Source organism: Sus scrofa, chromosome 2, assembly GCF_000003025.6.
Source record: "Sus scrofa isolate TJ Tabasco breed Duroc chromosome 2, Sscrofa11.1, whole genome shotgun sequence".
In the NCBI taxonomy this organism is placed as follows: Eukaryota; Metazoa; Chordata; class Mammalia; order Artiodactyla; family Suidae; genus Sus; species Sus scrofa.
The window spans coordinates 65,895,406-65,917,981 of record NC_010444.4 but is presented as its reverse complement, the minus strand read 5'-3'; the positions used below and the strand labels follow the sequence as shown (position 1 = coordinate 65,917,981).

Below are 22,576 nucleotides of genomic sequence, written 5' to 3'. Positions count from 1 at the left end.
CATGAGGGTGTGGGTTTGATCCCTGGCCTCGCTCTGTGAGTCGGGGATCTGGCGTTGCCACGAGCTGTGGTGTGGGTCACAGATGTAGCTCGGATCCCGTTTGGCTGTGGCTGTGGCACAGGCTAGCAGGTGTTGTTCCGATTCGACCCCTAGCCTGGGAACCTCCAGATGCCCAGGAGGCAGTCCTAAAAAGCAAAAAAAAAAAAAGAAAGAAAAAAGAGTGATGCATCACAGAGGGATCAAAATGACCAGGTGAACAAGGGAGCTTAGGGAGCCCAGTGGTAGAGGCCCCTCAGAAATGACCTCTGCTCAGCTCCAGAGCTATGGAATTTACCTACCTTAGACATAGAACAAGTAAAAGATGTGTAAGCTGAACTTCAAAACTCAAGGAAGAATTAGGGTTTGAAGCTTTTGATGGTAATAAAATGATCGGACATGGAGTTCCCGTCGTGGCGCAGTGGTTAACGAATCCGACTAGGAACCATGAGGTTGCGGGTTCGGTCCCTGCCCTTGCTCAGTGGGTTAATGATCCGGCGTTGCCGTGAGCTGTGGTGTAGGTTGCAGACGCGGCTCGGATCCTGCGTTGCTGTGGCTCTGGCGTAGGCCGGTGGCTACAGCTCCAATTCAACCCCTAGCCTGGGAACCTCCATATGCCGCCGGAGCGGCCTAAGAAATAGCAACAACAACAACAACAACAAAAAAAAAAAAAAAAGACAAAATGATCGGACATGATATCCAAGAAATAAAGCAGATGAGTCTTTTCTGCACCAAATATGAGTCATTGAAATCCCTCACGTACATGTGTGCACCCATGCACACTTGGGTCCCAGTGTGTGCAAGCAGAGTGCTAGAAATTCCCGCTCAGGGGCAGCCACAAGTTCAGATCAACACTGTATGATACAAATATATGTAACAAAGCCTGGGATTTTATTTCCAAGTTGGCACATGTAGAAGGCACAGGGGCAAATAGATGGCTTTGGGGCACAGGAAGTAGAAATGGGAAGGGGTGTGTCCAAGGTCCCCCTACCTCCACCACCTTCTAAGCACACTTGAGACAGGACCAGAGGTGGGTGCTCTGGCCAGGGCCCTGAGGTCCTATTGGCTCTGGATGAGAGCCTTGAGACAGCTCCCCAGGCATGACCCTCTCCCCCCAGGATGGGCAGGGCCCTGCCGGCGCCCCCAGCTCCAAGGCCCTGGGGGAGGACCAGGATCAGAGAGAGAAGAACAGGATGAGGACCAGGAGAAGCACCCCCAGCAGCACCACAATGGCACACCACTGTCGGCGGTCTGGGGGCAAGAGGGTCAGAGTTCACAGAGGTGAGGCAGTCCTACCCACAACCCACTCCCCCCCTCATCCCACTGCCAAATCGCTTCTCCCAGGGGACTCACCACTGGTCATGTGGGATACTTTGGCCATCTTCCTGAGGACGCCATCCATCCGGGACTGGGTGTGGTCCATCTCATGAGCAAAGGCGTCCAGCATACTGCCGAGATCAGGAGGGCATCAGCCCCTGGAAGGGCTGAGGGCTCCTGGCCCACCCCCAGGGTCACGGCCTCACATGCCCTGCTCGTCCAGCTCCTCCCCAACTCGGCCAGACATGTGTTTCAGAACCCGGATGCTCCCAGACACCATTTCCAGCTGTTGATCCTGTTGGTCCATGATCAGCTGTAGATGGGAGGGGTGGGGACTGCTGTAGGTGGGGAGCCCTGAGCCTGCTGCAGATTCCTCCAGCCCAGCACCTCCAGCCACCCACACAAACCTGCTGTGTAGCCTGCTGCTCTTCAATGTAGCGAGAGGTGGCCGACACCACACTGGCGTCCAGCAAGTCGCTGGATGATTTCAGGGTGGCTGGCTTGCCCGTTAACATCTGTGGGGGCCCAGACCACAGGCTCAGGGAGCGACACCCACTCACGGCAGAGACAGACAAGATTTGTGGCAAATCTAGACAATGGTTAGTCAAGAAGGCAGTTTCTGGAATGGAATGGTGTGGGTTCCTCAGAGCCACCACTTACAGCAAGGTGACCCCAAGACCCTATCACTTGACTTCCCTGTGACTCAGTTTCCTCATCTGTAAGATGAGAAGAGTTGTAATTCCTGTTTCCTCAGGCTGCAATGAGGACTTAATAAATTAAATCCATGGAGAACATATATTATCACATAGACACATGTATTTAAGAAACTGAACTTAAATCCTCGGAGCAGCAGCACACCTGCAAAGCATGTGGACCCTGCTATAGGACTCCAGGCTCTTGAGGCTTCAGCCCCCTACCCCACCCCGCCCCACACCCCATGTGGGTTTAAAGGGTGAGGCTGGTGTTTCACAACATGCAGAGAAAGAACACACAACACAATGGGCAAAGGTGTACAGACAGAGACAGCAGGGAGAATGTGCACAAAACGTATGAGTGAACACACACCCGGGGCAAACACCCACAGAGGGAAATGGTGTGCATGCACAAGGCAGATGGTGAGTCCCCTTGGAGGCCAAGTTCACATGCTCAGAGAGGTCAGGTACAAACACAGATTAAAAGAAAAAAAAGGTAAGCATGTATCTTGAAAACAGTAACACAGTGAAAAAAGGAGAGGCCACCATTCACACACAGGAAAACAGTATAGACCGGTAGGAGAAGGCAGAAAGGATTATATACAGAGAAGAGAGCTCAGGTGTACACATCCAGAAAGAGCAGGCAGGTAGACAACTGCACACAGAGAAGATGAGCCGTGATGCAGAAGGGACAGACATACACATACACAGGAAACTGGTGAATGCACATGGACGCTTCAGGCTTGCATTCCAAGGAGAGGGTCACCTCTAGGGACAGAGGGTAAGGATGTTGGGTCAGGACTCCTTACCTCTCTATTATTCTTCTCCATGAAGGCTATGGCTGCGGGGCTGACCATATGGTCTTTCATTTCCTACGGATGAGGACAGCATCTGAATAAAGACACCACTACCTCCCCACAGTCACCCCCACGGCAAACTCTCTTCACCTGGACTGCTTCCCGCATCCTCTCCACAAACGCCTTTCTCTCCTGCAGGTCTCCGGCTGGGAGCTTGAACTTGCCTGGGTTGGCTTCCACAATGCGTAAGCCTCGATTAAAGAGTCAAGGCCAGACCAGGACAGAACACCCTCCTTTGCCTCAAAGCCCTCAATCGACATCTCCTAAGTGTCCAGCCTCCCCAAGGGCTGGCTCCCAGAGCCCCCTGCCACTGCAATGGGCTCTGCCATGCAGCCCTCCAGCCTCCCCCGCCCAGGATATCGATGGTCTCCTCCAGGTCCTCGAGGTCCCACTCGATGCTGCGCAAGCCATTCCTCAGCTCATTGGTCGTCCAGTCCAGCTCCTCGCGTCCCACCGCCGCGCCCTCCTGCAAGAGCTCGCACCACCGCTGGTATAGCCCACGGGCTGTGTTCACCGCCTTCTGCACCTCGCTGCAGGCAGGGGCACAGCGGGCACAGCTGGGGGCAGGCAGTCTTCCTGCCCATACTGCGCACCCAAACGAATTGGGGGCTCACGAGACCCTCATATCCCCCTGTGTACCCCTCCCACACGGCCACGGGGCAATCCCGACGGTGGTGCCCAGAATACCTGGCACGCTCCGGCTGGCACCCGGGCACTGGCTGGCAGGGGGACAGGACACCCTCTGCCCTCCCCCTTCGCTGTCACTCACCCTCGTACTACAAAAAACGGATCTTCGAGAGACATATCACGCCTCCCACCCGCCCGAGGCCGAGCCCCCTCCCCTCTCGGCCTTGGACGCAGGTTCCCTCCAAGCAATGCAGAACTCGCCGTCACCCACCCGCCCGCTCCCGTCACGTGACCCAGGCCACCAACGAGAGCGGAGCCACAAGGGGAGAAAGAGAGGCCTTAGAGGCCCGAAGTGTGGAAATTTCCGCTCTCTCTTCGGCCATCTTGGTTGTGGGCGGAAACGGCTTCCTGCCCGTACCTATTCCTCTTCGCATCTTGGTCCACAGATGTGTCAGTTCTGTCTGGCTGGGTTCGAGTCAGAGCTCCCTACGCCTTGGTTGAAGACCCAGGCCTTCGGATTGTTGCTGCGCAACCATGGTTTCCCTTCTGGGCAATATAAATAACAATAGTCTCCTTCAAATCCGGTCAGATTATGGCTGGGGAAGTGGCTCCTTCAATTAGTAGATCATCTTTATGATGCTCCTGCACCTAGATCCTGTCCTGGAAGATGGTTCCAGCCCAGGGTCAGGTGTGACAGGTTTGGGGAGCAGTATGGGGATGGGTGGTCTCTCCACCTTCCCGCGGGGCCAGGGTGAACTGCAGGCATTCTGTGACGAGTTCTGTTTGATTTACCCCTCCTCTTTTTTTCCTGCGGAGGAGGGAAGCATCCCGGGGCAGGATGGCCCTGGATGGGGGCCCTGGAAATGCTTCTGGAGGGTAGGATCTTTCTGGGTGCGACCTGGGGGTCGTGGGAGGGAGTGTGGTGGGGGCAACTCTGAAGATAGCCTGCAATGAAGTCCTTTGCGCGTGGAGTGGGACCAGGGAATGTCTGGAGAGGGACTCAGGGTGGCCGCCTGTGCGACAGAACCTTTATGTGTGGGGTCTCCGAGAAAGCATTTTTTTTTTATTGGTGGGGGGGACCGTTGCCCGAGTGGGGTCCTGATTCTTGGAGCGGGCTATCTTAAGAAACCCTCAGAAGGTCGCCCCTGTTGTGTGTCAGAGACAGCGCCTGGGCGGGGGATGTCGTTGTGGAGTTTCGTGGGATTGGGAGTGTGGGGGAGCGGGGATGAGGACGTTCTCAGCGAGTAATATATGGCAGGATCGCTGAATGGGAGCGGTTTTGGGAGAAGTCTTTTAGAAGAGAGAATAATTGACCCCCCCATGTGTCAGAGTTGGAGATGGGGGACCTGAGCGTGATCCAGAGGTGCAAAGGAGGATCACTTTAAGGGGAGGGGCAGGATCTCCATGGAGGGGACCAGAATGAGAGTCCTCAGGGAGTAGCTGCTTGAGTTGGCAAGGTCTTTGTGTAGATCTCTGGGATACGGCGTCAGAGTGAACAGTGAGGTAGCCCCTACACGCCAGCAGGGGCTTTTCTGGAGGGGCGTCACATCTTCCCGGTCTCCGGAGGGAAGGAAGCGAAACTTTCTCCTTCCTCTCTGTGGGCCGGGCTGAACGCCGCTCCGGAAACCGGGGGCTCCAGCCAGCCCTAGCTGCCGGGAGAGAAAGAGCGGAGGGGGCGTGTCCGGAGGCTAAGGCACCACCCCCGCCCGGAAGAAGCCCGTGGCTGTCCCGTATCGAGATCCGGGTTCCTGTCCTTATATGGGCAGCCGGAAGCGGCTCACGCGCACGCTCTACGTCATTACTTCCAAATTTAGTGGTGGAAGTCTAGCAGATCTCTTGGCGGGAAGGCTCGCGCAAGAGTTGGGGGCGGTGGAGCCTTCCCTTAAAGGGCCCGCACCACGAATGAATGGAACTATTCGAACCGTATTGCTTTTTTTTTTTTTTTTTTTTTTTCCTGAGTAACTGGAATTAGGTTTCCTTGGAACTGTAGTGCGAAGCGGAAGGTGGGGCGGCTGTTTTCTATCTGCTCTATTTCTGAGTTGTTCAGTTTTCAGCTTCTACCCCAACTCCGCCTCCTGGGGAGCAGAGGCGGAGCACCGCTGCGTCGTTTGGGGGGCCACAGCCACGTGCTCACTCGGGTTGTGTTGCGGCTGGGTACTCCGCCTTACGAGTTCCACGCCCACGGTGGATTTCGTGCCTAGGGAAACAGACGAAGTGGGAGGGTGATTCTTGCGGAGCGCAGAGATGGCAGCCTGGACTGCACTTGTGTCTGCAGACATCCGCCGCCCGTGGAGTGGGCATCTTTGCTCTAAGGCAACGCAACCAGCGTGTCCCGCCTTCTTACCGCTTCCATACGGAGGGGAATGGAGAGGGCTGGAGGCCCAAACGGTCTCGTTTCACCGCAGTAGCCCATTTATTTGTTTAGCAAATATTGGACGAATCACTCTTGTCTAGGTTTCCCCACCTGAAGAAATCAGATATAACTACCCTCCGCGGAGTGGAGGTGAGAGATCAATAACATATTTATGAAAGGAAAGACTTTAGCGCGTGGCACATAGTAAGTGCTTAATAAATGTTGCTAGCATCGTTATTAACAACAAAAAAACGTTAATTAAGAGACTGGTAGATGCTAGGCACTGTTCCCACGGGGGATGTACCGGCTGGAACCCGGGTCTTCCCAGGTGCGAAAGGAAACTTACAAGCTAAGGCCAGCTCGCTGGGCTCTACAGACGCAACCCGTGGGTCGGCCCTGAGCCCCACCTACGGCCCCCCTACACTGGGCCTGCGCAAGGATGCACTGGGGCCACTGAGAAAGGATACCGCCGGGAGAGGTCAGCTTGGACTGGGGAACGCTCACCCTCTACAAGTTCGGGTCCCTTTTCATCTCAGGGTAAATCCCACCCTGTCCCTTTAAGGAGTCTCTAGCCCCGCTGCGCTGCGGAAAGCCCGGATGCGGCTCTCTGATTGGGCGGGGCGTCTCCGTGACATCACACTGGGTACAAAAGGGCCCGGGTGGCGGGCGGCCGGGCAGAGCGTCCTACTAGTCTCTCAGTGTGGGTATCTCCGCAGAGAGAGGCGTGAACGAACGCATAGTCTGGAGTGCACCTGCCACCTCCCCTGCCCAGCCCAGAGTCCCCGCCAAACCTCGGTCCCGCCGTCGAGTCGTCATGGAAGTGCAGAAAGAGGCGCAACGCATTATGACCCTGTCCGTTTGGAAGATGTACCATTCGCGCATGCAGCGCGGTGGCCTACGGTTGCACCGGAGTCTGCAGCTGTCGCTGGTCATGCGTAGCGCCCGGGAGCTCTACCTTTCGGCAAAGGTGGAAGCCCACGAGCCTGAGGTGCCCTTGCCACCCGCCCGCTCCCCTGATCCTCGCCTACACCCACCGCGAGAAGCGGAAGCCGCAGCCAATGCAGCGCTCCCCGACGGTGAGCCTCCCTCTCCGGAACCCATGGACACGCAGGAGGCGCCGAGAATCGAGGAGACCCCTGCCCCCTGTGCCCCGCGCCCTGCCAAAGTCAGCCGCAAGCGGCGAAGCAGCAGCCTGAGCGACGGTGGGGACGCCGCACTGGTCCCGAGTAAGAAAGCCCGTCTAGAAGAAGAGGAGGAAGGGGCCCCTTCGGAGGTCCTCAATCGCCTGCAGCCCCCTCCGGCGCAAACGGAGGGCGCCTTCCCCAATTTGGCGCGTGTCCTGCAGAGGCGCTTCTCCGGCCTCCTGAACTGCAGCCCCGCCGCCCCGCCGACGGCGCCGCCGGCGTGCGAGGCGAAGCCGGCTTGCCGCCCGGCTGATAACATGCTGAACGTGCTGGTGCGGGCCGTGGTGGCCTTCTGAGGGCCCTCGAGCGGCGCTACCGGAGCCCAGAGCGCGGGCCGAACCGTCGGCCAGAGTGCGCAGACCCGAGGCGAGGCCCACCCCTACGGGAGCACCCTCGGAAACCGTGGAAAGGAGCCACCTCCCGGGCTGCCGAGAGGCCCTGAGAGGGACTCTGCCCCCGGGGAGCCGTCGCCACCTGTGTGCAGTCGCGGCACCGAGGAGCCTGAGCCGGGGGGCGCGGGCGCCTTGCCGCAGACCTGCCGCGCCCACAGGTGCTGTTTTAATGGACTGTGACGTGGACCTTACCCTCTCCTTCTGGAACTGGGAGAAGGGAGACTTGGTTCTTTAAATTCCTCAGGGTTGGACTTTATTTTTTACCGGGGGCTATGCCGCCCTTTCAAGGTTTTTCAATAGTAGGTGTTTGCGTTTCCAACCTCGGAGAATTCCAGGCACTCCCCTTCCCCCTCCAGTGACATACTTGTGCAAGCGGTCATCGTTGCGTCATGGGGCAGAAGTGGGGAGCTTCCTGTTGCCATGCGTGGGTGTGAGGCCTGGGAGGAGGATCTGGGGTGTGGACCGCCCTGGGGAACGGGAGGAGGGCGGCCTGAGTCACTTGGCCTCCGTGTGCTGCGGGTTATTGTCCCTTGCCCCTATGCCTTCGAGGGCGGAGGGCTGATCTAATTTCAGGTTAAAAATTTTCTCCTCTGGTGTGTTAGAGGTGGGAATATGTTCAGTCTCAAGCTTGACCTTCCCTCAGACACAACCCAAATGTTCCTGGACTGAATCACAAAAATGGGGGGAGGGGGTGCTCCGAGCGCTGTAAGGCTGAGCCGGGATCAGTTGCTGGTGAGACTGGGCCAGTTTTGGGGAGGGGGGGATTCCTACCAGGGCGTTCTGAGGTTCTGTTTACCTTTACTGTGGTGGATTTTAACTCCATCTATCTGGCCTTTTGCTAGAAACGCCAGGTAGGAAAAAATAAAGACCATTGAAATAAAAAGTCTGTGCTGCCTGTCTGGTTTTCTTCCCTGGCGGGGGAGGGGCAGGGTTAAGGGGTCAGGAACTGGCGGCGACTAGCTGGGGCCCCAGAAACCGGTCAGACTGGCTACCACGTGGGCAGAGTGGGCGGGAGGGGGCCGGGTCCATTTTCTTTGCCAGAGCACTTACTTCCGTGCTGGGCGCCTCGCCCTCCAAGCTTTCTTTAAACCTCACCTTCTGAGATTCCTTAGACATTCCACTATAATTCTGGCTAGATATGAGGGATTTCCGAGTTCAGCCGTTGGGGATGGGGGGAATACTGTTGGGTACAGTGCCCCAGCAGGGTTGGGGGTACAGGCCGCCTCTGGATACTTGAAAGATCTTTCCCAACAGCTCCCCCCACCCCCACCCCCCGCTCGATTAACTGAATCAGCACTGGCAGAGGTCCCGTGATTGGGGTGGAGCTGAGCAGGTGAGCTTTGGAGCGCCCTTTATGCTCCGTTCCAATCTAAGGATCGGGCGAAGAAGTAAGTGAGCTCCCAGCCTCAGTTTTCTCATCTGAGAAGTAGGCCTCTTCAGCTTCCCTGCGAGGCTGTAGGTTTAGAAGTGCCCGTGGGATCGGCCCCACCCCAACCTCAGGTTGGCCAGCCCAAGAGGAGAAAACCTTCAATTTTCCCCAAAGCTGATTAAGGAGGAGACGCTGTAGGCGTTGCTTCTGGGCGGGGGTGTGGGGGGCTGGGGCTGCTGGAGCACAAAGGAGCCGCAGGTGCGGGCAGTGAGGGCGGCGGGAGGCGCCGAGAAAAAGTCCGCCCCGCCTCCAGACGGCAGGCTCGGCCGCTGCGGGCCTCCCGAGACCCCTGGGGACCTGACCCCAAGGCTGAAGGGTAGAAGGAGGAGGAGGCGGTGGAGGGGACGGCCCCGCCCCAGGCTTCCCTCTTGCCGCGTTCACTCACCGCACTCCCCCCTCCCTCCCTTCTTCAGGGCCCCCCAGGGGAATCTCGCCTCCATCGCTGCCCGATTCCTTCCCGGGAGACGTGAAAGACTTCAGCGTCTCCCACTCGGAGGATTGACCTACAACTTCCCCGTGGGACGTGGTGAGGACCGAGGCCCCCCGCCCCTAGCTCAAAGCGTCCGCATGGGAGCCACTCTCTAGCGAACCTAGCCCGGCCCCGGGAAGTCCCCGGAGGCTGGGGAGGGGGCAAAACTGCGCATCCTGTCGCGGGAACCGCCGGGCGCTTCCTTCCGCGGGAAGCGGCTCGGCTGACCCCCGCCCCCGCCCGAGCCCCTGGGGGTTTCCGGTGCGGGGAGGGGGGGTCAGGGCTTGGGATAATGTAGTGGGGGACGGACGGGACAAACACCCCCTCCCCACATACATCCCTTTAAGATATATTCCTCCCCAAGACCCGATTTCACCCATCAGAATAGGCAAAATTGAAAATTTGTCACTACAGGTCACACTGATGAGGTTTGGAGTTTCCACGCCATTACGGGCATTGGGTTATTGGGACAGGCCCTCTGGGGAGTAATGGATTGGAGGAAAATAGCTGTGAAAACTAAAAGTGCCACAGCTCTCATGACCAGCAGATTCCCCCAGGGAACCTCAGGACTCAACGTGAGGCTCCAGAAGGGTGTTCACTACAGTGTTGTCCAGAATTAGCACAAATTGGAAACAACCTACATGCCCATCCACCTGGACTGATCTGGTAGAATGTGGACCATCCATCACTTCCTCCCTAAAGCATAAAAGGCCTGGAGTTCTCCTGAGGCTCAGTGGTTGTCACTGTAGCCACTGGGGTTGCTGTGGCATGGGTTCAAGCCCTCACTTGGGAACTTCTACATGTGGCAAGCCAGGCCAAAAAAAAAGCTCCTACAGGAGTTACCCTCAAGGTGCAGGGAAAGAGAATCGGACTAGGAACCATGAAGTTGCCTGTTCGATCCCTGGCCTCGCTTGGTGGGTTAAGGATCCTGGCACTGCGGCGAGCTGTGGCTTGGATCTGGCCTTGGTATGGCTGTGGTGTAGGCCGGCAGCTGTAGCTCTGACTCGGCCCCTAGCCTGGGAACCTCCATATGCCTCGGTTGCGGCCCTAAAAAGCCAAAAAAAAAAAAAAGGAAAAGAAAAAGAAGCACCTACAGCCGATACACACTACAACATATGAAATAAACGACAAAGACCTACTGTACGTTAAGGAAATTATATTGAGTATCTTCAAATAAACTATAATGGAAAAAATCTGAAAAAGAATATATACTAAAAAATATATATATGTATATCTGTGTATATACATGAATCGCTTTTGCTGTACACCTGAACACAACATTGTAAATCAACTAGACTTGAATAAAGAAAGTTTGTTTTGGCTTTTTTCCCCCAATCCACCCTGTGGCATATGGAGTTCCTGGGCTAGGGATCAGATCCTAGCCACAGTTGTGACCTACACCGCAGCTGCAGCAATGCAGGACCCTTTAACCCACAGTGCAGTGCCTGGGATGGAGCCTGCCTGTGTCCTGGTGCTGTAGAGCTGTCCATGTCTATGTGCCACAACAGGAACTCCAAAACGGTTGTTTTTTTTTTTTTTTGGGGGGGGGACAGGAGCACATAAAGCAGTACAAGTATATGTATATGTGTGCAAGTGTATGTACAGATGCTTGGATAAGACCTGAGAACTGGAAAAATGGTTCCTTCCTCCAGTAGCACACGGTGAACAAGAGCTCCCCTCCCAGCTTGAGAGTTTGGACTAACCTCAATGATTTGACCAGGTTGATTCTTTCTTTCTCCAGCCCCCCACACTCACCCTCCAAGTTTCCTCCTATATTAGTCCCTCAGGCCCGGCCCCCCTCTATCTATACTCACCCTGAGGTAGGCTCATGCAGTTTTAGGGCCCTAACTGCCGCCTCTATCCAGACTCCCAAATTCTGCTCTCCACTCTGGACCACCTCTCAACCTCCAGACTTGTCTGTCCAAGCCCTTGATCTATGTCTCCTCCCAAGGGCTAAAGTATTCCAAGCATAGCAGGACCTAAAGAGGATTCTTGCTACTTCCTGCCAGCCTTTCTTTTTGTTTCTTTTTCTTTCTTTCTTTCTATTTATTTATTTATTTATTTATTTATTTATGTCTTTTGTCTTTTTAGATCCACACCCATGGCATATGGAGGTTCCCAGGCTAGGGGTCTAATCGGAGCTATAGCTGCTGGCCACAGCAATGCCAGATCCGAGCCACGTCTGCAGATACACCACAGCTCACGGCAATGCAGGATCCCTAACCCACTGAGCAAGGCCAGGGATCGAACCCACAACCTCATGGTTCCTAGTTGGATTTGTTTCTGCTGTGCCACGACGGGATCTCCTTTCTTTTTCTTTTTTTCTTTTTTTCTTTTTTGGCTGTGCCTATGGCATGTGGAAGTTCACCAGGCTAGGGATTGAACTCATGCCAGTAGAGTGACAATGCCAGATCCTTAACCCAACGAGCCACATGGGAACTCCTGCCAGCTTTTCAACGGGGGAAGAATCCTTCTTGACCTTTTTCTCCTTCCCTCATATCCTGTCTAGTCGCAGGTGCTGTCAACTTGACTTTGTATCCCACTCTGAGCCTTCTCCCTCATGGCTCCCACCCTGCTGTGCGCTGCCTTCACTTCTCACCCAGGTTAGAGCAGTGGCTTCCTCCCAGCTCTTGACTGCCCCCCCAATCTATTTTACACAGCACTGATCTTATAATATGCAAACTAGGTTATTTCACTCTCCCAGTTTTCCTCTGCTTCATTTACACTGGCCACTTTTCTGCTTGGAGAATAAGACAGGTGTGTGTTCCAACCCCAGGGTCTTTGCACTTTCTATTCCTTCTGCCTTCAGGGCTCTTCCCCTTGACATCCATAAGTCCACCCTCACTTGCTTAAGATTTCTGTGAAATGTCACCTACATAGGGAAGCCTTCTTGGGTTACCTGATCTAAAATAGCATCCCACTCTGCTACTCTGCTCCTTTACCCAGCTCAGCCTTCCTTAGAGCACTGCTCACTGCCTGAATAGTTATATTCTGTTTAGCACCTGTGCCCCCATTCAAATGTCAGTGCCCAGCTCAGGCCTGAAAGAGTGAAAGAGGTTGTCTGGCGTAAGCGGGTGCTAAGTGTTTAATGTAATATTCATCATCTCATTAATCAATGGCTTCTCGTGGCTCTTAGAATTTCCCATACTTCAGATGGTTGAGGGTCAGAATTTTTGTCATATCTGCTTAACAACTGTACTATCATTTACCTAATCTTTTTTTAAAAACTTAACCCATTTGTTGCAGACGCAGCTTGGATCCCGCTGTGGCTGTGGTGTAGGCTGGCAGCTACAGCTCTGATTTGACCCCTAGCCTGGGAACCTCCATATGCCTCGGGAGCGGCCCAAGAAATGGCAAAAAGATAAAACTTAACCCACTCCTTGATCATTATACTTGGAGGGTAACTTCATAAAAGTTACAATGAAAATGAAACAATGCCATTAAGATCCTACTGAAACAGTAGACAGTATGAGGTAAAGAAGATTAGCAAGATTAAAGACACACTATTATTATTGTTATTACTATTATTATTATTGCTTTTTTTTTCAGGGCTGCACCTGTGGCATATGGAAGTTCCCAGCCTACAGGTCAAGTCAGAGCTAGAGTTGCTGGCCTATTCTACGGCCATAGCAAAGCCAGATCTGAGCTGAGTCTGCAATGTACACCACAGCTCATAGCAATGCCAGATTGGATCCCTAACCCACTGAGTGGGGCCAGGGATTGAACCTGAGATCTCAGGGATACTAGATGGGTTCTCATTACCGCTGAGTAACCAAGGGAACTCCTATAGACACAATATTGCCAAAGGAAGAATATCCTTAGAGATTAGCTGAAAAAGGAGAGACTCTGAGGGATTTATTCCATGATATTTATATAACATCGGATCACTCTGCCCACTATCCCATATTTAGGAAAATTCTGCTTCTTGGGAATTCCTAATTCTTAGGAATTAGGAAAAAAGACAAAACTCCTAAGACTTACTGTCTGAAAGTTTCTGCTGATCTGTGTCCAGCCCATCTCTGGCTAATCTGGCGTCATTCTATGGACACAATGACCTGCTTTTTGTTCCTTATAGGGCCACAATCTTCCCAGCCACAGGGCCTTAGTATATGCTGTTATCTTCTAAGATTCTTTTCCCCTCCCTATTCACCTAGTTAAGTCAGCTTAGTTCAAGGGCAAGTCATCAAGGAATTTCCCCTTCTGCCCTCCACTTTGGTCTAAGACCCCTATATTTGTTGCCATTCAAATCAAGAGCTACTTTATTTTTTTGGTAGTAGTAGTATTTATCACAACTATTCTGTTACATTTGTTTCTGGGTTTGTCTCCTCTTCTAGCTTGTGGCCTCCATGAGGGCAGAGATGAGTCTCGTAGGTGCTTACTAGGTGGTTTTTGTGAGTGAATGATGCATTTGCTATTTTCCTTTAGGCCAGTCTTTTTTTTTTTGTCTTTTTTGCCATTTCTTGGGCCACTCCCACGGCATATGGAGGTTCCCAGGCTAGGGGTCAAATCTGAGCTGTAGCCACCGGCCTATACCACAGCCACAGCAATGAAAGATCAGAGCCGAGTCTGCAACCTACACCACAGCTCACGGCAACACCGGATCCTCAACCCACTCAGCAAGGCCAGGGATCGAACCCACAACCTCATGGTTCCTAGTTGGATTTGTTAACCACTGAGCCACGAAAGGAACGCCGGTCTTTTTTTTTTTTTTCAAGGCCATACCGGGGACATATGAAAGTTCCTAGGCTGGGGACTGAATTAAACTGCAGCTGCGACCTACGCCACAGCTGGGGCAATGCAGGATCCTTTAAGCCACTGTGCAGGGCCAGGGATGGTAATTCTGCAGCGACTGGAGCCACTGCAGTAGGATTCTTAACCCACTGGGCCACAGTGGAAACTCCGAGGTTGATCCTTCTGATGTCCACTTTTTACAGACTAGGAAACTGAGGCCCAGAGAGGATCGCCCTGCAGGAGAGCAAGTAGGGGACAGCTCTAGTGGTGCCCCCCATCCCAAGAGTCGCTCCCTCCCCACCCGCTTCGTTGTGTGGGGCCCAAGAACAGATGCCCCAGTTCGGACTGCTGAGCTGGGAAAGGGCCGGGCCACAGGTCGAGACCAGCCCAGAATCGCCTCCCAGACCGGTTTACCCGGTTCCAGGAACCTGGGCGAGGTCCACTCGCCCGAGGCGGTAAGATGCAGGCCTCAGCCAGGTTGCTAGCGGCGAGGGGTGGGGACTTGATCTAAGAGAGGACTTTTAAGGCTAAGGAGGGGCCGGGGGGATTGGTAACTAGCCAGGGCTCGGGGCGGGGTTATTCGGATGTCAATCACAGACAGGGGCGGGACATGCAAATCAACCCGGCTTTGCCCTTAGCCCTGGGATCCGCCCCCACGCGCTGCAGGGAGCTACTTCCTAGAACGCCCAGGGTGGGTCCGCAGCCCAGGCTACGCCCCTCGCCCCGAACTGGTCCCGTACGGATTCCACCCAGACCTTCTTCTCTAGGCTCCCCCCCTACCTGTAGCTTTCTCGTTGGTGTGGGGGCGGGGTTTAAGCAACGCGCTGGAAAGCAAGAAACTCTCTGGAAAGCCCCGGGGGCGCCTGGGGCTGGGGGTGGGCTCGGAATCACATAAATGGAACAAAAAGCTAAAGGGAAATGGGGATTGCCAGAGTTCGAGGCTCACGCTACTGGGGTCCCCAACTGTGGGTCTAGGGGAGCACAGAACCCCACGCCTATGTCGGGCGAATCCAGAACCTCTGTAGTAGTGAGTTCTCCCATACTAGTGTCTAGCTGAGCTCAGATCAACACATCTGCGTTTAGGGGAGCCCAGACTTCCCCCACCTGTGTCCAGGGGCGCTCTCACTAGGGCATTTCATATCTGTTTGCTGAGGCTGAGCCTGGAGGGTTATTCTGCCCACTTGTGTTAGGGGGGCTAAGGTCTCCCCAAATTTGTGTTCAGGAGAGCTGAGCCCAGGGCTTAAGTCCTCAGGCCTCCACAAGGCCAGCTCCCTGCCTGCTCCTGTCTCCCAGCCCTTCTCAGCAGAAATTCCGCTGAGTTTCCACTTCTCTCTCTCTTTCTTTGCTTTTTAGGGCCACACCCACGGTATATGGAAGTTCCCAGGCTCAGGCTAGGGGTTGGACCAGAGCTACAGCTGCCAGCCTATGCCACAGCCACAGCAACTCGGGATCGGAGCTGCATCTTGGACCTACGCCACAGCTCACAGCAACACAAGATCCCTGCTGAATGAGGCCAGGAATCAAACCCGCATCCTCATGGATACTAGGATTCATTTCTGATGCACCATGATGGGAAATCCTTTTTTTGTCTTTTTAGGGCTGTACCCACGGTTGTTTATGTTAGTTCCCAGGCTAGGGCTCATCGGAGGCCTACCCCACAGCCACAGCAATGCCAGATCCCAGCTGTGTCTGCGACTTATGCTGCAGCTTGTGGCAACACTGGATCCTTAACCCACTGATTAAGGCCAAGGATGGAACCTGCGTCCTCATGGATACTAGTTGGATTCTTAACCTGCTGAGCCACAATAAGAACTCCCCACCCCTCTGCTTTTATTTCTCCTGCCTTCTAGGTTTCTTCAGCACCTCCTCCCCAGCACATGACTCTCAGTTAAGAAGTAATCTTATCCTTCACTGTCTGGACACCCTCCCTTCTGCACCTAGGGAGCTCCCTGGGGGCCTCCTGGGGTCCTGCCTTCTCTGCCTGCCCACCACCTGACTGGCACCAATTAATTTCACCCTCAGCCTGTCCACCCACATCTGGTTGCCATCTGCTCACCCTCACCTTGTCTGCCCCCCCGGGGGTCTCCCAGGGAATTGCTAACTGCTCTCTGCCTCCTTTTGCCCCCCTCCCCCAAAATCCAGGCTGCTCTGCCAAAGCACAGCAAACCCAGCCCACCCCCCCACCCCCACCCCCCAAGTCTACGAATCAGAAAAAGTCACTGTTGCGGCCTGGAAAGAGAAGATCTGAAATCAGATGGAGGAGGGGTGGGGTGTGAAACTTTCTAACCCAGAGATGCTGGGGGTGGGGGTAAATGGGCGTAGGGAGGCAGGCGCTTAAGTTGTACCTAAAGGCTTGAGATCAAAGCCTTCTGGCTTCCAGATGGGGACTGTGGAGGAGGGCTGTCCCCCCCAAGGGCGGGTAAGGCCCAGCCCTCCCCTTCCTCGGAAACCCCCTGAGACTCAGTGGTGACAGCTGTGCCCCAGCCCGCGCCCAGCGGGTTTCCTTTTCCTGTGCTAGCTCTCCCGACAGGCAGGCCTGCAGTCTGGAGACACAAGCTCGGCCCTTTTGAAGGGGCTCCCCAGAGGGTCTTCCTGGACAGGGGGAGGGGACCAGCCAGAGAACAATGGGCTTCTGTGGCTGCAGGATGCCAGGCACTTCCTGTTAACCCATCCCTGGGGGCCCAGCTGCTGGGGAGAGCCAGGCAAGGGAATTGAGAAAGCAAGAAATGCTCGGTTTTTTCTCTCGCTCCACAGTTTGTTTGGGAAAGTATCAGGAAGCAGTGAGGTGAAGGCCAAGCTTGCTCTCCTCCATGGAGTCACAGGGCCTGTTTCTTTGCCCCTCCCTCACTGGGGGTTGTGCCACCAGGGGCGGGGCGGGGCTTAGCCTGTCCTCTGAGCTCTGAGAAATCCCAGGATCTCAGGGCTGTGCCAGGCCCGGGGATGACGACGTCCCAGGTGAATTCAAAGTACAGCGATGTTCGCCAACCACTGTTCTAACTGCCCTGCTGCTTCAGCGAGAGGTTGGCCCCCTGAGCCAGTGGTGGTTTGGTTTCCCGCAGTTTCCCTCAGTTTGGGAAGTTCTCTTGCAGGAGCACCAGGTGGCCCTAAGGGGCCCGGAGCGAGCCAAGCTGGGAGTCTTGGAAACATTCTGCTTTTTCTTGGAGCCCCAGAAAGACAGGGTGGGGAACTAGCCACTGTGTTAATTGAGGTTTCATACCCAGTCCCCTGTGTTTACAGAGCTAGCCTGAGAAACACCCTCAGAAGATTCTGTGCGCCTCCGAAAGGCCCCTGGAGACTCAGCTTCTCACCCCAGAGGCTTCCGGTTAGACCCCAGATAACACGCCCTGTTCTAAGAAGAGGCAGTGTATATTGATATTTACCGCTGGCCAGGTGCTTTGCTGGGCTCCTCTGTATTCACTTAGTCAACCACCCCCCAACCTCCCGCCTGCCGCTGCCCAAGCCTGGGTCAGAATTAAAGTAAGCACTTTTCCTAGCCCCATTTTGCCGCTGAGGAAGTTAAGGCACAGAGTAAATACTAGCCAGTAAAACAAAGTCTATTGTTTTTCTTTCTCTCCTGGATTTGGGGGCAGGGGATGGGGTGGGTGGGTAGGGATCTTTGTCCAGACCAGTGGACTCTTGCTTATATATATATACATACACAGCAATTTATCTCTGGTTTGTAGATAAGGAAAGGGAGCTCGGGGTGCTGAAAGCCACAGTCCAGGTCTGGTGTGCCCTTTTCTCTCCTGACATCCCACTGATTTCGCCCACCAGCCTCTTCCTTCACCGTTTTCAAACCCAATTGCTCAGTGATTCTGTACCATCTTTTCTCCTGCTTCCTCTGATGAAAATATCCCCAGGGCCCAATTTGTGCACACTCAGCCCAGGGACTTGACAAGGACAAAATTGGCTTGGGGTTTTTGTTTTTGTTTTTGTTTTGTCTTTCTGTCTTTTTAGGGCTGCGCCCACGGCATGTGGAGGTTCCCAGGCTAAGGGTCCAATTGGAGCTGTAACTGCCCACCTACGCCACAGCCACAGCAACTCGGGATCCACGTTGCGTCTGCGACCTACACCACAGCTCACGGCAATGCCGGATCCTTAATCCACTGAGCGAGACCGGGAATCGAACCCACAACCTCATGGTTCCTAGTCGGATTTGTTTCTGCTGCGCCACAACAGGAACTCCTGTTTTTTTTTGGTGATCGCTATTAACTGAGCAAATCCAAACTGTCCCAAACTCCTAGACTGGAAAGACGGCTGCCAGGCCTCCTTGCTGGTGTCTGGGACAGGAAATGGCTCACTGCTTCACCCTTTAGACTCAAGGGTGGGCTGGGAGGGCCAGCAGAGGCCGACTGCCCTGTTAGGGGTGTGGTAGAAGCCACAGGGCCTGGGCCTCAGCCCCGCTTTTGGGGCTGGGCGGCTCTGGGGCCTGGGCCAGGGCCAACCCAACACCAACCAGCCTCCACCTGGTTGGCGCCCTCCTCCCGCCCCCAGCTTCTGCTGTGGCCCGCCCTTCCGGAATGAACCTTGTATTGGCTTCGTGCCACCAGAAGGGCTAAGGAAGGCTGCAATTACTCACTGCTGTGGCCCTGCCGGCTGAGGCTCAGACTCAGCTGGGGTGGGGGTGGAACACCTCCCCTGTGGGTGGGCGGTGTGCCCGTAGTGGCGGCTCAAGTCTGCAGCTCCGGGTTCCAGGTAGTCCCCTGCTGCCTTCCCATCCCCCCTCCCTGCCCCACTTTCTTATAAACAGCTACTGGGATTTTAAACGTATTCTCAGTGTTGATTGAGATGAGGCATTCCCTTCCAAGAGGGGTGGGCCAGAAGCCAGTCCTGAGGGAGAAACTGAGTTCCTGTTGTGGCTCAGTGGGTTAAGAACCCAACTGGTACCCATGAGGATGCAGGTTCAGTCCCTGGCCTTGCTCAGTGGATTAAGGGTCCCTTGTTACGGTGGGCTGTGGTGTAGGTCTCAGACGTGGCTCGGATCTGGCATTGCTGTAGGCCGGCAGCTGCAGCTCTGATTTGACCCCTAGCCTGGGAACTTCCAACTTCCATATGCTGCAGGTGTGGCCCTGAAAAGCAGAAAAAAAAAGAAAAGAAAGAAAAAAAGGAAAAGAAACTGAGGCTGAGAAAAGGGGCTCGCCCCAGGACCCCCAAAGCCTTTCTTTTAGCCAGGGGGGCATTGGCTGCTCCTTGCTTTGCTTTGCATTGCAGGCTGCTAATGCAGGGGTGGGGCTACTGAGGAGGGAATGTACCAGAGAGGTCCCTGAGCACTAACTTGTCTGTCTCTGCAGCCTGGGTGCCCTCCCGACTCCCCTGGCCTCGTTCCCTTCTCCCCAGGCTCGTCTCTCTTTCTCAGGACTCTCTGGACATCTGTGGGAAGGGTGGGGGCATATGTGTTGCCCAACCTTCCAGAGATTGCACTGTGACTAAAGCCAGCCCTGTCCCTCAAGGCTCCTGAGGATGCACCCCCGGGGCCATATGTCCCAAGCTTGGGCCTGCGTTTCTGGCCAGACCAGGCAGGTGGGCTGGCAGGCTGGGCCCTCCCAACACCCTGAGCAGAGTCTTGGCCCAGCGGGACACATACACACACACACACACACACACACACACACACACACACACCTCTGGGAAATTCTCTGCTCCATCCTTTGAATGGCCTCTTCGTTCCCTCTGATTGTCCTGGATCACCCCTAGTGTACTGTTCCTGTTCTTGGTGAATTTCCCTCCTTGCAGTGACTCTGTATGTTCTAGAAAGCTGGGAAAAGATCCTCAGAACCATTTTTTTTGCCAGCCACCGCCAGGTTGGCCAGGTCTCATGCACGGTCTCCACCCCCTTCTCAAGGCTGGCGTGATTTCCTCCCCTAAACCTTCCTCTCCAACTCCTATTGTACCAGAGCCCATCCTGTCCCGTTGCCATGGCATCTGTGGTACCCAGAAGCCAGATGGTCTTCTGTTCCCTAATGACCCTTCCAGGCTCAGGCACTTCTGAGCTTGGCAAGAGTTTACTCAGCACCCTTGTGTCCCTCACATGCACCAAGGCTGTGTACCCCAGTGGCTCATCTGTCTCCCCTGTGACTCTGAGACAGGCAAGAACAACATTTGTCTGAATTTCAGATTTGAACCTGGGTCCGTGGAAGACTTGAAGCCTAAGGTCTTAAGAATACAATCATCAGAGTTCCCGCTGTGGCGCAGTGGGTTAGGAATCCCACTGAAGTGGCTCTGGTCACTGCAGAGGTGAGAGTTCAATCCCCAGCCTGGCACAGTGGGTTAAAAGATCCAGTTTTGCATTAACTGAGGCTAAGGTTCAATCCCTGGCCCTGGGAACTTCCATATGCTGTGGGTGTGGTCTTAAAAAAAAAAAAAGAAAAGAAAAGGAATGACAATAATCATAGCAGCTATTGCTTCTTAGTTTACCCAAGGAGTCCTCACCACAAAGATTTATTACAGCGCTGTCCTCATTTTGCATTGCAGAAGCTGAGGCCCTGAGAGACTGGATAAGTTGTCAGCTATATATAGTCTTTACAGTGGAAAAAGTGCCAGAGCCTGGATTTGAACCTAGGCATGCCAGAGTTTTCTTGACTCTTGACATTTGGGGCTGGATCATTCTCTGGAGGTAGAGATTGGGGTGGGGCTCCCTGGTGCTTCAGAGGATGTTGAGCTGCAGTCCTGACCTCCGTCCACTAGTGTTACCTGAAATCTGTGTTCACCTCTTGGTGGGAGTTGAGCCAAAAGATGCTACCAAACCAAAGATCCGGGAGAAGAAAGGATCTATTACTTGCAGCAAGTAAAGAGAACACCAAGGATCTTTCCCAAATCAGTGTCTCTCCAAACAGCAAAATTGGGGAAGTTTTAAGCTGAGGGTACATGCATATTCATGAAGGGGATTGGGCAGAGGAGAACGCAGTCTAGAACCTGGGCAAAGATTGACAGAGGCCAAGCTTTAGTTGACTGAAGTTGGCAGGGTCAACATCACCATTCGGTCCTCCTCCTGGGTGGGGGCCTTACTTCCTTCAGAACTTAAAGACATGTGTCAGATTGTTACGTATACTCCTGAGGAAGAATTAGGACCTTGTTTCCTTCTTCCTTTTTTTGGCTAGGGGTCAAATCAGAGCCACAACTGCTAGCCACCACAGCCACAGCCACAGCCACAGCCACTGGAACTTGGGATCTGAGCCGCATTTGCACCCTACGCTGCAGCTTGTGGCAATACCGGATCCTTAACTCACTGAGCCAGACCAGAGATTGAACCCACATCCTCATGGGTACTAATCAGGTTCTTAACCTACTGAGCTACAACGGGAACTCCAGGCCCCTGTTTCATCGCTGCACTATTGTTTCTTGACTGCTTTTCCTTCATTCCTGTGTTCCTTCACTTCCCTTTTCTATGTATTAATTTTTTTTTTTTGGCTGTGCTGCAGCATGCAAATGTTCCAGGGCCAGGGATCCACCCATTCCACAACAGTAACTAGAGCCGCAGCAGTGACAAAGCCACATCCTTAACCCACTGTGCCACCAGGGCATTCCTCTCACTTCCCTCAAGATCATTGATTACTGAGACCTGTTCAAGGGCAGGCATTGTAGCCAGGCTTAGACTGGAAAATGGCTTCGACCAAAAAAGGCTTCTCTTATGTCAAGAAAGCCATGTCTGGTTCTCTTTCTTCAGGGACCCCCTACCCTATCTGCTTACACGAGGTACCAGAGCACCTCCTCCTGCAGTCATGGCAACCAAAAATGTCCCCAGATGTGGCTACATGTTGAGGTGGGGTAGGGGTCAGGCTCACCACATAGGTGCCCTCCTCTCCACATGCCCCCTGCCCTGCTTCTCCACATAGGTAGCCTCCTGGAAAGTATCACTCTGTGTGTGTGTGTGTGTGTGTGTGTGTGTGCGCGCACGCGTGTATCTTTTTTCCTAATTTTTTTTGTTGTCGTTGTTATTGTTAATTTTGTGTGTGTGTGTGTTTTTTTCCAAAAACAGAAGTGGAGTCCTGGGGATGGAGGTTCTTGGCAGGTGACTAGCATCTTGGGGAGGGGTGTGGGGGGGCTGCCATTCTAGGCCATGTCCCCTTTTCTGGCGGGAGGGGTTCAGGTTCCCCAGTGCCTGGTGGGTGGAGACAGGCAGCTCTTTTCTTCCTTCCTGGTTCCCACGGGTGGGCGATGGCAGCAGAGGCGGCCCAGGAGCCAGAGGGCCGGAGGAGCCCCGACCTAGCCTCCGGATTTACTGGGCGGGTGCCCGGGTGTGTGCTCTGAGACCCCAGGGCCCTGTGGGTGTGGAGGAGAAACCAGAGGCTAAAGTAGGTCTCCCCGCCCGCCTGCCTGCCGCCCTCACTCCCCACCCAGCCCTGGCTGCAGGCCAGCAACTGCCAGAATGGTGACTCACAGAGTTGCTGAGTCCAGGAGAGAAACAGGGTGCAGTGTGTGTGGGGAGTCCCCCTCATCTGCACCTTTCCTAGCGCCCCCATTAGGACCAGGACCCTCAAGGCTACATTTTG

The 22,576-nt window shown here is 54.3% G+C and overlaps 2 protein-coding genes across 3 annotated transcripts; one reads left to right on the top strand and one right to left on the bottom strand.

The window, feature by feature from the left end:
* Positions 907-3,850, bottom strand: STX10 (syntaxin 10). 2 transcript variants are annotated; one of them, XM_003480777.4, is made up of 8 exons: positions 3,672-3,850; positions 3,263-3,432; positions 2,993-3,087; positions 2,855-2,917; positions 1,761-1,868; positions 1,560-1,666; positions 1,390-1,484; positions 907-1,287 (listed from the first exon to the last, which is right to left on the bottom strand). In XM_003480777.4, exons 1-8 carry the CDS (start codon positions 3,704-3,706, stop codon positions 1,211-1,213), a joined length of 750 nt encoding a protein of 249 aa, XP_003480825.1. In that variant the 5' UTR covers positions 3,707-3,850; the 3' UTR covers positions 907-1,210. The 2 variants fall into 2 exon arrangements, with proteins under 2 accessions (XP_003480825.1, XP_005652928.1); XM_005652871.3 differs by having other exon boundaries at positions 1,564-1,666; positions 3,672-3,831.
* IER2 (immediate early response 2) lies at positions 5,491-8,344 on the top strand. Its single transcript, XM_003123342.4, has one exon. It carries the CDS (start codon positions 6,697-6,699, stop codon positions 7,360-7,362), a length of 666 nt encoding a protein of 221 aa, XP_003123390.1. The 5' UTR covers positions 5,491-6,696; the 3' UTR covers positions 7,363-8,344.